This window comes from Dioscorea cayenensis, unplaced genomic scaffold, assembly GCF_009730915.1.
Source record: "Dioscorea cayenensis subsp. rotundata cultivar TDr96_F1 unplaced genomic scaffold, TDr96_F1_v2_PseudoChromosome.rev07_lg8_w22 25.fasta BLBR01000533.1, whole genome shotgun sequence".
Taxonomy (NCBI): domain Eukaryota; kingdom Viridiplantae; phylum Streptophyta; class Magnoliopsida; order Dioscoreales; family Dioscoreaceae; genus Dioscorea; species Dioscorea cayenensis.
The window spans coordinates 82,769-96,044 of record NW_024086924.1 but is presented as its reverse complement, the minus strand read 5'-3'; the positions used below and the strand labels follow the sequence as shown (position 1 = coordinate 96,044).

Below are 13,276 nucleotides of genomic sequence, written 5' to 3'. Positions count from 1 at the left end.
CCGGTGACACCCTTGTTCCAGCGACCACTCTTCCTGACGCCAAGATGCCATCACCTGCAGTACCATTTGCAATAGAACCCCATCCTATAAATGGAGAATATTCCTTTAACAATTCGGAAGAGATTATAGATAGAGATAAGATAACTCTAACAATCTCAGCTCAACACTCTCACAGGAGGGTTTGTGATGAATAACAATTAATCCTAATTGGATGTTAAAATAGGAAAAAAGACATTGATTGGATTTTGGTTTACACTGTATGATCACATATCGGATTAGCTTAGACAATTCATATCACACTAAACCTATGTATATACATTGCATCAATAAACAATAAACATATATATCTCCCAAGTTTCGACAAATATCTTATATACAGTTCCATAGGAACAAAATTTTAAAATTAAAAATTAAATAAGTAAAGCATGCACAAGAGCTCTTCTAATCAAAATGGTATTACTCACTAATCAAGAATTAAACAAATTAAATAAACACATGAACAATTAAACATGGTTCTGAAAGAAGCCATCCCATTTATATTTCCCTCCATCTACACTCAAACCATACTTCCAACTTTCCTTCTCATCTGAGGCTTCTATCAATTCCCCTTTCTTCATCTCACTTCTTGTCTTTCCAACCCTTTCAATCACCCTTTCAATCGCCACATCGAATGCATCTTTCCAACCTTCCAATTCTACCCTTGGGTCCCCATATATCAACTTAGGTATCATCTTGATCACTTCTTCTCTCATTCTTATCACTTCTCCTTCACTAAACTCACTCAACAATTCCTCTAACTTCACCTTCCCTTCATTCACCACATCTTCTGGAACAAACACTGAATACAAACTATAATTCTTCGGCAAATACCATTTGTACTGAAAATAAGCTGATTCACTGTCAAAGAACACCGGAATGCAACCAGAAACCATGGCATCAAATGTTGAACGCCGAGTATAAGAATCCCCTTTTGGTTGCAAGCAAAAAATGGAACTCTTGAACAACTTCATTATACTTGTTGCAGAGAAACACTCATTACCATCATTCCTACAATCAAGCAACTTACATCTCTTCGACAATCCGCATTGCTCAAAGATCTTTTGGCGAATTGATGAACTCACGTCCGACCGGGGAGCACCGGCGAATGAAAACAAATACTTTCGACTGATTTTTCTAACTTTCTCCTGCCATGAGAGTATCTCATTCTTGGTTGAAGGATGGAAGTAAGTTGGATATGGGATAGCAATATCATTAGTGTGCCATGGACTGGATTCAATGATAAGTGTTGTGATGTTTTGAGTCTCAGGTTGGTTCAAGAAGCTGTTACCCCAACCTGAAACCATAATTCTTCTGAAATCCCATGTAACCCTACCTGCAACCAAGAAGTGATCATTCCCTCCCATTCTTTGCCATTCTGGCCTTGATTTCACCCATTTGAGAAGTTCCATTGAATCTGAATCACGTACTGAAGTGTCTGTACCCCATAAATGTCTTCCAACATCAAGGCCTGCATAGAAAGGGATGAAGATGGCAGAGGCTTGAGAAGAGTTGGTAGTCAGACACTTGTAGTGTTTCATGCGGTTGTGGAAAATGATTTCTAATGTGAATTGGTTGGTGTTGTACCAACCGTTATTGATGTTGGAGATGTTTGGCCCAAGGCCGGTGTTTGTGACAGCCATGCACATATCGGTCCATTGACTGAGTTTATCGCAGTCACGAACAAGATCGGTGTTGTACTGACTGGGTATGTTTTGGATGTAGATGTACTTTCCGGTGCATTCATTGGATGATTTTGATAATGTAGTTCGTAGTTGAGGAATGTAGTGAAGATGGATGAGGATCAAGATGAAGGGAATGAGTAAGAGAGTGTAGAAGAAATTGTGAATTGGATGCCCAACTTTGGATGGAAACATGACGGTGGTGCTCTTTGGAGAAGATGAACAAGGGATTGTTGGTATCCTTGCTCAATTTTCAGAATTGGAGGATTTTGTTTCCTTAATGGTTTTGTGTCTCATCTAAAAAAAAAAAAATGATTTTACTTTCATTTATAGGATGTGGCATTTATTACAAACATTAAATTATCTTATATTGTGTTATTATTGCTTGTGGTCCTTTACTTGGAAATCATAAATGTGCTGCTCAGGAATATATATATATATATATATATATATATTTTCCTTAATAGCAGACATTATAATGATGAGACTTGGATGGGTTAGAAAAACATTTGGAAAATTAATTTTTCTCCGAGAGTTAAAATTTTTACCTGGCTTTTGTGTGACAACAAGGTTAAAACTTATGCTATCATGCATGCTCTTAATTTGGGCCTTCTTCAAAATTGTGTCTTCTATGGTCTTTGTTGGCGTGAGTTGTCCTCCACGGCATTAGTGGAGAAAGTATCTTTGGATATAATCAATCAATTTAATTGATTAATTGATTCATATTGAGGCATGATACATATAGCCATATTTAGATGTAACCATATTAAGAGGTTTTCATATTTAGATGTTTAAATTCTTTTATATATACCGATGTATTCTTGTAAAAAAAGATATAAATGAAAAAAGGAGAGATCTTCTACCTCTATAAGTTTCTTCACTTCAGGAGGAAATAGCTGAACATCTCTTTAAACATTGCAACAAAATTCAGTTGATCTGGGTAAAAGTTATTAATTAATCTTACAGGAGTCCAATTGAACTGTCATGATTTTTTTAACCTCAAGCTCCCGATTGGATTATTCTCAAGCTACCTCTTCCAAGTTTAAGGCATCTATCATTGCTGCAGTTTTATTGCTAAATCCGGAAAAGCAGACGCACTCTGATTTTCAACAATAAAACCCCAGATTTTGATGGTATTGCTAGTGTTGTAGTGGATCATGTTAAAGAATATTCTGTTTGTCTGGCAGCTTATAAGGGTTTAAACTTATATTATTCTAACAAGCCTCAAGTCAGTCATATTAACATCTTTGTTGCAGGAAGTTGGCGGGGCAACACAGGTAAAGCTGGTCTTGGTTTTTATGCTTTAGATTTTAATGCTGAAATTATTTGTGTAGGTTTGGTTCAAAAACCAGCGGGGTCTATTGCGGAAGCAAATGCCCCTTTGGCTCTTCTTGAGCGTTGAATTGGATTTCTCAAGTGTGAAATTGTGGACAGAAAGTGTTTATGAGTGATCGGATGCTATGTGCACATTAAGTGTTTATGAGTGATCGGATGCTAAGAAGAGCTCTTCATGGGCTGGAAAATGAGATCAATTGGTGCCTTTCATAACTCCTCATGGATATTAACCAGACAATTGATCATATTGATAATCTTCAAATTGTCTTCATCCCTTGGGATTGGAATAGACTTGCTACATACATTGCTGGAAAAGTATTTCAAATGATTCAACTTTCTTTATTCCATCAAGGGATGGGAAAACCTCACTGACTTATGCAAGTTGTTCAAAAGTTTGGCCTTTCTATTAGTTAATTTTGTTGTTTTTTGCTTTTTGTTCGTTCTTGTATCTTTTCTATTTTAGTTTATCAATAAATTAGCTACATTGTAGCTCTTTTCCTCTATATATATATATATATATCAAAGAGAAATTTTGTTTTTACAAGGTTATTAAAGAGGCATATTTGTTGGAAATGGTATTTTGTAACAATAATATTTTTTATTTCTCACTTTATATTTTATATTATTATTAATATATCAGGTTATCTTAAATATGATCTGTCACTTGTTTTACGTTTGATTTATTAATCTTTAAGTATATATATAGAGTTCTTTATTTATTTGTATTTTTGTTTATTTTGTTATAAAATTCAACAAAGTTATGTAACATAAAATCCGTTTATACTCTTCGCGTGTGCTAAAATATCATTTGGACTGCTTGAACACAAACTAATCTCATTTAAAATTATTTTCAAAATGTATTTTCAAAGATCAATTTTTTTCTAATTAACAAAGGAGATATTAATATAGTAGATATATTTTAGCACATAAAAAATATAATACTTTTGTAAAGTTTAGTAAAATTCAAGTAAAATTGGTTTGAGTTCAGATTCTTATTTAAGTAATACTTTTAAAATAAATTAACTACTGTAAGTGTTATTTAACTGATTCATTTACTTCAAAGAAATTTGGGTTATGCTCAACCTCTCATGTGATCAAGTTTCCCATGGTTTCAGCAATTGCACTAGCATCTTTCCTTTTGTAAAGACATTGTAAATTGGTTGGAAAACCTAATTAAGGCCTCTATATAAGAAGGCATTATCACTTAAAGGTAGTTTATGACTTATATTGGTAATAGCATTTGGGCCCTAATTCTCAAAGTTAGGTCATCTACAATTTATGTACTCTTGTATATAAATTCATTTTCCAACATTTAAAGATTGAAATAACATTTCCTTCATATGAAATTGTGGTCAAGTAATTAGTCCTATCCGATTACATTTTATAAGTATTAAGTATTATATATAATTGTATGCTAATAAGGTTATATGTTAAAAAGGAGTAACTGTCAATTTATTGTTTTACTAAATAATTATTATTCCTAAATTTGTTTGCCATTCAAAGCAAATGATTATTAAGTGTAATTGCATGTACTTTTAAATCGTTTTGGCCCATTTACACATACATCCTTTTTTATATAACCATTTATTTACTTCACATACTTTGTTTGATTTGGTGTAATTTGAATGTCGTAAATGAAACTGTTTATTATATTACATTTACAAATTCAACCCTAACTAATTAGCTCATTATATAAATTTTCTCTTTTACATATACATAATCCCACTTAAAAACTTGAAATTAATCATATCTTTGGAGCAAATATTGATCATTTCAATGAAGTTAATACAAACTATCAGTGATTTTTAACCCTATTAATTATGTGGATTGTTAATAAGTGAAATAGCCCAAATCATTATGATAATTTTACTCATGCATGGTCCCTATGGACTTAATTATAACGTTTTCAAACATCTTAAATGAGTTCAAAGAATAACATTAATGAGCAAAGCAAAAAAATTAATAACAATTACACAATTATGAATAAAAAAAATATTCATTATATAAATTACATTGAATACTAAAAATGAGGGATATGAGCAAATGTAAGATTTGCTTAACAAATAAAATTCTGACATTGAATTGATGAAAAACTCAACAGTTTTTAAAATATTGGGAAAAAAAAAATTATCACATCATGAGTATAATAATAATTAAATTGATAATTTCCGAAAATGACAATCACAAGGTTATTAGATTACCCACATAATATATATTTTTAAATCCTGTAAATTATATAACTCAATTGCTTATATTTAAACCATATAACCTCACCCAATCTTTCTTTCCACTCCCATAAATCAAAACAACAGAAAAGATGGGAAGCTTTCTACTTCAATGTCCAAGCTTTTTCTGAGCTTCCAGGAGAAAAATAAACTCTCTTTGAAGTGCCACTCCTAAGCTTATGTCGGTAATCAAACAAAAATAATACAAAGACTAAACAAAAAAAAAAGTGAAATAAAGCTTTCTAAATACACAAGAAAACTAGGTATACTACCAATGCTTTAGAGATAATTAGATCATATACTAGATATGATTGGATTGAGTAGCCAAATCTTATATACTTCAGCCTAAAATTAACAGTATCACTGATGAATTCACAAAGGTCATAATGGTGATGAAATCTGAAAACCCTAGAACAAATGAGTAAAAAAGGATTCAATTGATTTGGTCAAGACTAGAGAGCATAGCCACGCAAGGCATTGCCAAATGAGGCTAATTATGGTGACAATGAGATACTAACAATTCCATGAAGGGCTGGTCAGACGGGAATCCCGAAAGACTGAAGAAGCACCTCCTGATGTGGCCGGAGATGGCGAAGATGCAACAAATTGTGATCCAGGAACAGAGACTGGAGGCAGGCCTGCTGCTGCATGACCTTGATGTCCTGTAGATATAATCCGGGACGGACTAGCCGCAGTGTTACCAATCATGTTGGATGAGGCTTGACCATGAATAGCAGTGGTGATGTTTCCCCGAGAGTGAGGGGTCTGCAAAAAGTCAATGTACACCAAGAATATCAAAAAAAGTCACATTAAACAATTGATGCAGAAACAATACATGATGCAAAAAATTTCAATGAACCAGCAAAGATTTCAATGGAAACTATACGATTTCAATGAACATGTTTCTTTATCTATAAGTTTAAGGTTGAAGATGCAATAATGATTAGAGTGGCCCAATCACAATGGACCCTATTATATAGTGCATGTAGTTAAACGATCACCCATGATTCTAGCAGGTTAACATCCCTGCAACTTCTTGGTAAAGGATGATGGAAGTCTTGTACAGACCAAATGTCTGTTTTTTATGGGTATCAATAATTAAAAAAAAGCCAGAGCAAGCCTAGATCAAGAGAACACACCCAAGCTTGAATAAGAAATGGCTCAGGCTCAACCAATATTTAGAACTCTAGGTAAAGCCAGCAACTGAGTGGCCAACATTTGGCATCAAATGTTGGGCTGTAAAACTTCCTGCAGAGGAAGATGTCTAATTTGGAATTTAGAATATGCTGGAGAAATATATACCCAAATAACACAGAATATGTTTTAACAAAAACCTCATGCCTTATTTTCATTTGTTGTGAAGCCATTCATTAATTAACATGCATGGTAATCACCATCTGACCAGCAGCTTTTTGATCATTTGACTAGAAACTGAACAATCACCAGGAATATCATCAAAAATTAGTCTTTGAGGGTCATATGAGATGTCCCTCAGCCTCCCTCCCTAGATCATTTATTGAGGTAACATTATAACAGTAATACCTAGATGACTTCAATGTGGAATCCTACATGACCAACTGCAAACATCTTAAATGATGATATTGACTTTACAAAAGCTAATACTTTAGCAAGGGTAGACTTCGATAACCTTAAACCCAAGAATCTTAATCATGCTACTGAATATGACATATTCAAGGAAAACAGCATTTCCAACATGTATTGAACCCAGGATGTGTGGGATCCATATACAGTGAAGGCAGCAACATAAAAGAGGGATGTAGGGGATGAGATGAAGGCTGCAAGGTGTTGCAAAAGGAACAGTAGTGTCAAGGCCAGCAGCATTTGGTTGTGATCTCCGACAGCAGACAAAAAAGGAAAAACATGGTCGGACACATGGGCCCTTGTCTAAATAGGGTCATGAGTCACCCATGGTTTTCAAATGGTACACAGCCTTTCCCTTAAATGGGGTCCCCATTTCTCTGGTTTACAATAAAATGGCATTTTAAAAAGGTGCCCAAAAACTACAAAATCTATTAAAATACAAAATTTAATTAAACACCAACATTGGGCTAGCCAATGGATAAAGTATTCGCTCTCATGCTAGAGGTCAGGTGTTTAAATGTCACCAAACACATGAAGGGTTCGTTGTGCACACTGCACAGGGTGGCATAAAATCCCTGATGTGGGAGCAGGCATGTAGCCTAATCCCCATGCTACCAACTGAGGGGATAAGCAAAAGTTCAATTCCTAGTTGTGCACACATCCCCTGACTGTTGCACTCACCGCATTTGTCAAAATAATAATTATTATTACTATTAAACAATCACAAAATTAAATAATTAAATAATCAAATAATTTTATAAACCAAAAAATATAGTATTTCATAAAAGATGATCATGTTCACACATCGAATTCTCTTAATGCCCTGTGTTCGAAAGTAAGTACCATAACTTTTTCCTAGGGTATAGGAAGACTTGTCAACACTTGGGTGGGTACTTAGCTATGAAGCATGGACACGGAAACGGCTACACGACACGATACAGACACGCCGATACGGTAATTTCTGAAAATTCAGGCCACGGGAACGGGAGGACAGGGCAATAAATATATATATAAATATATTATATATTATAAAAAAATATTTATTGTTAATGTCTTATGGTCTTGTCTAAGCAAAACACAGCTAAACAATTCCTACATAAATAAATAAATATATTATGGACTCCACTACATTGACCCATTATCTTTGGAGTTTGGACCCATTTTTTGATCAGCTTCCTTTCCCATCACTGTTCCTCTTTTCTTTTCCCCATCTCTCGCTCTCCACTCCCATCTCCTCCTCCACCCTTCCTTCTCCTCCATCCTTCCTCCGCCTCCCAGTCAGCCCCCAACACGGCCTAAGGAAGCACCTTTGCAAGACCGCCAAGCCGCCCCTTCCATCATGGCCACCACCAACTCCGGTACCACCATGCCTTTTTTCCTCCTCTCCCTCCCCCTACTCCTCTTCCACCTCCTTAGTCCTCCCCTGCCAGGTTCGTCGATTGGACATGGTGTCCAAACGTGTCTAAAGCGTGTCCATGCCAGACACCAGTGCGTTGAGTTCAACGCCATATCCATGCTTCACAGGCACTTAGACATTAATAATTTGTGTATCCAGTAGCAATGCTTTTTGCACAACAGTTATTTAATTATATTCCATCTAAAAGCCATAAACCATATAGACCACAAAATTTAAAGTGAACAAGTGCTTGAAATTCATTTTTATGCGCATGAATGTCTTCATTATGTATATACTACAAGAATCTTATAAAAACCACTCTATATTTCCAATATTATTGGAAGTCCACAAAGGGGCAATTCTATAACTACCTAATAAAGAATATTCGTACACAAGGAATATGAACTTCGACAAGGTCAAGAACTTACAAAAGCCACTAGGTAAATGTAATCTTCCAAGAACCTTATTAATATCGCAAACTTTTACCTATAAAAAACACTTCTAGACATAGCGGCATAACAAATCCTTTGCTAGAGTATAACACACTAAAAGACTTATTGATCCCATCCTCTATCTTTCCTTCAATACTCTCTCTTTTGTATTCAATAAATATAAAAATGAAGGCAAAAGTAACAGTTACACTATGGATGAATTAAATAAAAAGACAAACTTCAATTCAAGGGCTTAATCTCAGACACATAGTAATTCATCTCACAACAACCAATTATTACCACAAGTGCACTCTCTTAAAAGGATAACAAAACTCAAACAAAAAAGAAATAAATAAATAATTTCAATGGCTACTCAAGCTAAGTTGTAATGCAACAGCAGGTTTTGTGACCATAAATAATTGCTCAAGATTCACATCATCATAATATCAATTTTAAGCAATATCACTTCTATAATAAGAATAGCTTAACTTATAATTTGTATAAGAGTAATTAACAGAGTTGAGAAATGAGAACATTACATGTGCCATCAGAAACTTCATCAATTATGACTTAACCTATCATAATTGTATCATAGGCCAGCACAGCTCATGCAACAAAGAATGTAGTTATCTTACACAGCATTATCATTGTTTAAACTAAAATCTAAGGAAAACTAGAATAAAAAGAAAAGAGGATCTCAGGGCACCATACTACCATTATAGAAAAAAGGCAAAATTAAAAGGATCAGATCATAAATTGAAAATAAAATCCTCATATCAGTTCATAATCTACTAAAACTTACAGGACTTTGTTGGAAAAGAATGTTTGTTGTCCTGCTATGAGGAGACATGGCAGATGGAGATGTGCTATGTGTAGGAATCAAATGGCGTGAATGAACATTAGGGTTTTTGGCGATCTCTGATTCTCCACCAGCATCTCCATTACAGTTTACATCTGCATTAATCCTAGAGATAAGCCTCCCTGCAGAACCCATCTCAACAGCAGGTTCAGGTACAGGAGTGGTAGGCCAAATGCCAGATGGCTGAACACTTCGCCGCTTCATTTCCTCTTCGGTGTTAAGAATCTGACATACAACAGCTACCATTTAGCTTCCTTATAAAACTCGTAAGACAAAAATTCATAAGAGCAGAAAAATTCATTACTTTAGCGTATACAAGGATGGAAGGGATTAGGAAGGAATAAGTATACCCAAGTTTTGAAACTAATGGCATGGGTATAAATCTATCTACTAGCTTTTGTCACATGCTCCAAGTAAAAGATCCCAAAGTAAACGGAGCCACATCAATGAGGGTTCTTCATGGTAAATTATCAAATAGAGTTTCAATATCTCATGTTAAATGATGGGAATGAAAATTAACCTATCAGAAGAATGTTGACAAGATCATCTTAACTTTTCCATCTATCTGCAGCTAAGAGTCTAGTGAGATATAATTATTGGCAAAGCCAAAACTGACAAAACAAGAAGCAAAACAGAAGACTGAGTTGAGTTTAAATACATAATAATGTATGTGATTCCAAAAACATAGAATTCTTGTTCAGGTAAAATATCTTTATAGTAGAATTAACCAAGGTTTGGCCTATTAGACTAACTAATAGTCCCACATCAATTAAGTTAATAAACATAGATATAATGTTTAAGTTTAACTGTACAATTCATCCTTATATTTGGCCATAATGTTCATTTTGGTAGTAGTATTTTTTAATACGTTCCAATGTTCGGATGAAATTGTTCATTATTGTCCATGCTGCTTAGTTAACATACTTATCAAATATGTCTCTTTTAATAAGTATGCTTTCGCAATATGTAACAATTCTAAAGGATGATGTGGCAAAATTTCACCTTTTCTGACATGTGAAAAAAAAAAAGATTTTTTTTTTTGAAAATTTTCGATGACATGCCATTATGCACCATCAAATTTGCCATATCACCGACTAAAAAAATCTTAAAAAATACACACGCGCGCGCACACACACAGTGACAGCTGATGTGGCATAGCCACATCAACCCACTACATCAACAGCCACATAAGCAAAAAATATACATTAACAAAATCATGTATTTCAATTTGTAGACCAACTCAACAACAGGGATGATGTCATTTAAATATAGAAATCATATTTAAAAAAATTTGACAAAACAAGGACCAAAATGAGCATTATAGTCAATTATAGGGACTCATTTTGCAGTTATACCAATATACAACTATGGGTGTCTCATCCTACAAGCTTAAATTTTTGGGATGAATTAAGCACAAAGAATATGTTTAGTTTGCATATAACATGAGATTTGAACTTATTTATATGGTTTGTTTACAATGCTTTTAGACTAGCATGTATAAAAGGGCATTAACTGGTGGTTCTGCACTAGTTAAGTTAGTATTTATATGAATATACATAAGTTTGGATCTCTAATCCTATGAGATTAAGCTGTGTTAGACAATTCTTGCAGAAATACCTTAACACTTGCTATGAAGCTTACAAATCAACATGTAAGGAGCAGCTCACATAATTTAGTAATTAATGCACTACACGCATCATACATTGGATTATGGGTTCTTTACATAGTTAAACAATCTTAGTTATGAAGGACTCCAATATTTACAAAAACCATAGCAATGTTCTGATTCAGAACTCGAATAAACAAGCAAATTATAAGATGAAAATGTTCTTATTATCCTTTTGTTTCCATTCCAAGAAGCCTTAATCAAGGTTCCGCTTAGTAAAGTATTGACAAGCAGGTTGCTTTAAGATGATTGTTAAAAGGCATATGCCAGTACAACACGAGAAATTTTCATCAAAAATATCTAGCAACTTATAAAAGGAGATTGCAACAAATAAATATGTCATATACATAAAAATCACACTTGAAACTATTACAAAACATTACCTGCTTCAACATCTGGACCAGAAGGTGCTTTTTTTCACTCAACACATGCACCTTCTCTTGCAACTCTTTTTTCTTGTGCTCTTTATCCTCAACAATATTTACTTTTTGTGTTTCCTGAGAAATGAAACATACCCTAACCATCAAAATCTATAAGCGGGAATAAGCTTACAAATTGTTTGTTTCTTATGCAAGAAATAAATTTCAGTAGACTGGAAATATAAGCAAACAATTGCAAAGTTAGCATAGGCAAAACATGAAAATTCTCAAACCTAACAAGTAAAGGTTGTTCATTCTTTGCATGAAGATATTAGCTAAAGCACAATTAACATCAAAATAAGTATGACTTTAGCCTATTACAAAACAAGGACAGCATAGTTATACAATATATTCATCTCCCTTACACAAATTTTGGATCAATCAAGGCTTTTGCAATGCTAATCATATCATACTGGACCACTCTTCTTGAGAAATTGAACATCAATCAGTGCTATATGCTACAACAAAATTATTTCTCATCAGCTTTAACAATAAGTCTTTTGTACCATTACATCCAACACTGTTCATGTTTCAAATCAAGTTGTTCAAATAAGGTATCATCAACAAACAAATTTCTTATTAGAAATCAATTGGCAGGGGCATAGCACAAGATACGCCACCTTAATTTTAAAATTTTTGAAATTTCTTCGGGCAAATAATACAGTTCCTACTTAACCAAAATCTCTCCTGGACTCCTCTCCCATGAATCTCCTTGATTGTTGTATCTCTCAACTATATAATCTTTTATAGAAATCAAATTACAAGCAAAAATAAAATAAAAAAATAATAATAAGCCAAAAACTTGCAAACAAGTCCATATAAAACAATCAACAAAAACCAATTAAGCATCAAGAAATCAAAGATAAAATCATCACCTCGGTTTTCCCTTCAACCACGGCATCTCCACCAGCAACCACATCCTCCGTATTCAAAGAACCAACATCTACAACCTCTCGAGGTTCTTGAACAGGCTCCTCCGTGCTTGCGACCTCCTTCTTGATCTCAATCGGAGAAGAACTATCATTCTCAGGCACCAGATGGCGCTGATGGCAACCATTCTCACCGACGCCTTCACGATCAAGCTCCTCGTCATCTTCCCTGGGAGCTAGCTCCTCCTTCTCCTCATCCTTGGTCTTGATCTGCAAGGAGAGACGGGAGAGAGCGAGGGCGCGCTTGCGAGTGAGGATCTTGAAGGAGTTGAGGGTGAGGGAGCGACGAGGGAAGGGCCAGCGGCGGAGACCGGAGGGGACACGGTGAAGGTTGCCGCGGTAGAGGGAGATGGCCACCATCGATGTCGGGATGGAGAAACTCTGCGCAAGAAATTGGCAGGCATTTGATTTGATATCGATCGGGTAAAAAACGCTCCGAGAAAATCCGGGATTCAGTTTGGATACGAGATGAATGTACGGTCACGTGCTCTGTACCACGTGACTTGAAATTATTATAAAAGAGTAACCAACCTAGAGTAAATATTACTATTGATTACCAAATTATAGCCAATTATCAGTTTGGGTATCACATTTTAATTTGTATCAAAATGGTCCCCCCGTCTTCATTTTGTTTCAAAAAGATGCTACCCAAAGGATTCCGGTGAATTTATTCTGACGTGAACGCCGGTGGTTGCC

The 13,276-nt window shown here is 34.8% G+C and overlaps 2 protein-coding genes across 2 annotated transcripts; both read right to left on the bottom strand.

Moving 5' to 3' along the window:
* Positions 1-503: 503 nt before the first annotated feature.
* On the bottom strand, positions 504-1,913 carry LOC120254608 (xyloglucan galactosyltransferase MUR3-like). Its single transcript, XM_039262687.1, has one exon. The coding sequence runs from the start codon at positions 1,911-1,913 to the stop codon at positions 504-506; it is 1,410 nt and encodes a 469-aa protein (XP_039118621.1).
* Positions 1,914-5,556: 3,643 nt separating this feature from the next.
* LOC120254606 lies at positions 5,557-13,017 on the bottom strand. The gene is made up of 4 exons (XM_039262683.1): positions 12,527-13,017; positions 11,616-11,729; positions 9,510-9,791; positions 5,557-6,043 (listed from the first exon to the last, which is right to left on the bottom strand). Exons 1-4 carry the CDS (start codon positions 12,938-12,940, stop codon positions 5,792-5,794), a joined length of 1,062 nt encoding a protein of 353 aa, XP_039118617.1. The 5' UTR covers positions 12,941-13,017; the 3' UTR covers positions 5,557-5,791.
* Between the last annotated feature and the right edge of the window lie 259 nt (positions 13,018-13,276).

Excerpts from the sequence above, each read along its gene's own strand:
- LOC120254606 (XM_039262683.1), bottom strand. The coding sequence starts at position 12,940 with ATGGTGGCCATCTCCCTCTACCGCGGCAACCTTCACCGTGTCCCCTCC. Across the intron at positions 9,792-11,615 it reads TGGTCCAGATGTTGAAGCAG|ATTCTTAACACCGAAGAGGA; the intron begins GTAATGTTTTGT and ends GTTGTATGTCAG. Across the intron at positions 6,044-9,509 it reads TTCTTTTCCAACAAAGTCCT|ACCCCTCACTCTCGGGGAAA; the intron begins GTAAGTTTTAGT and ends GACTTTTTGCAG.
- LOC120254608 (XM_039262687.1), bottom strand. The coding sequence starts at position 1,913 with ATGTTTCCATCCAAAGTTGGGCATCCAATTCACAATTTCTTCTACACT.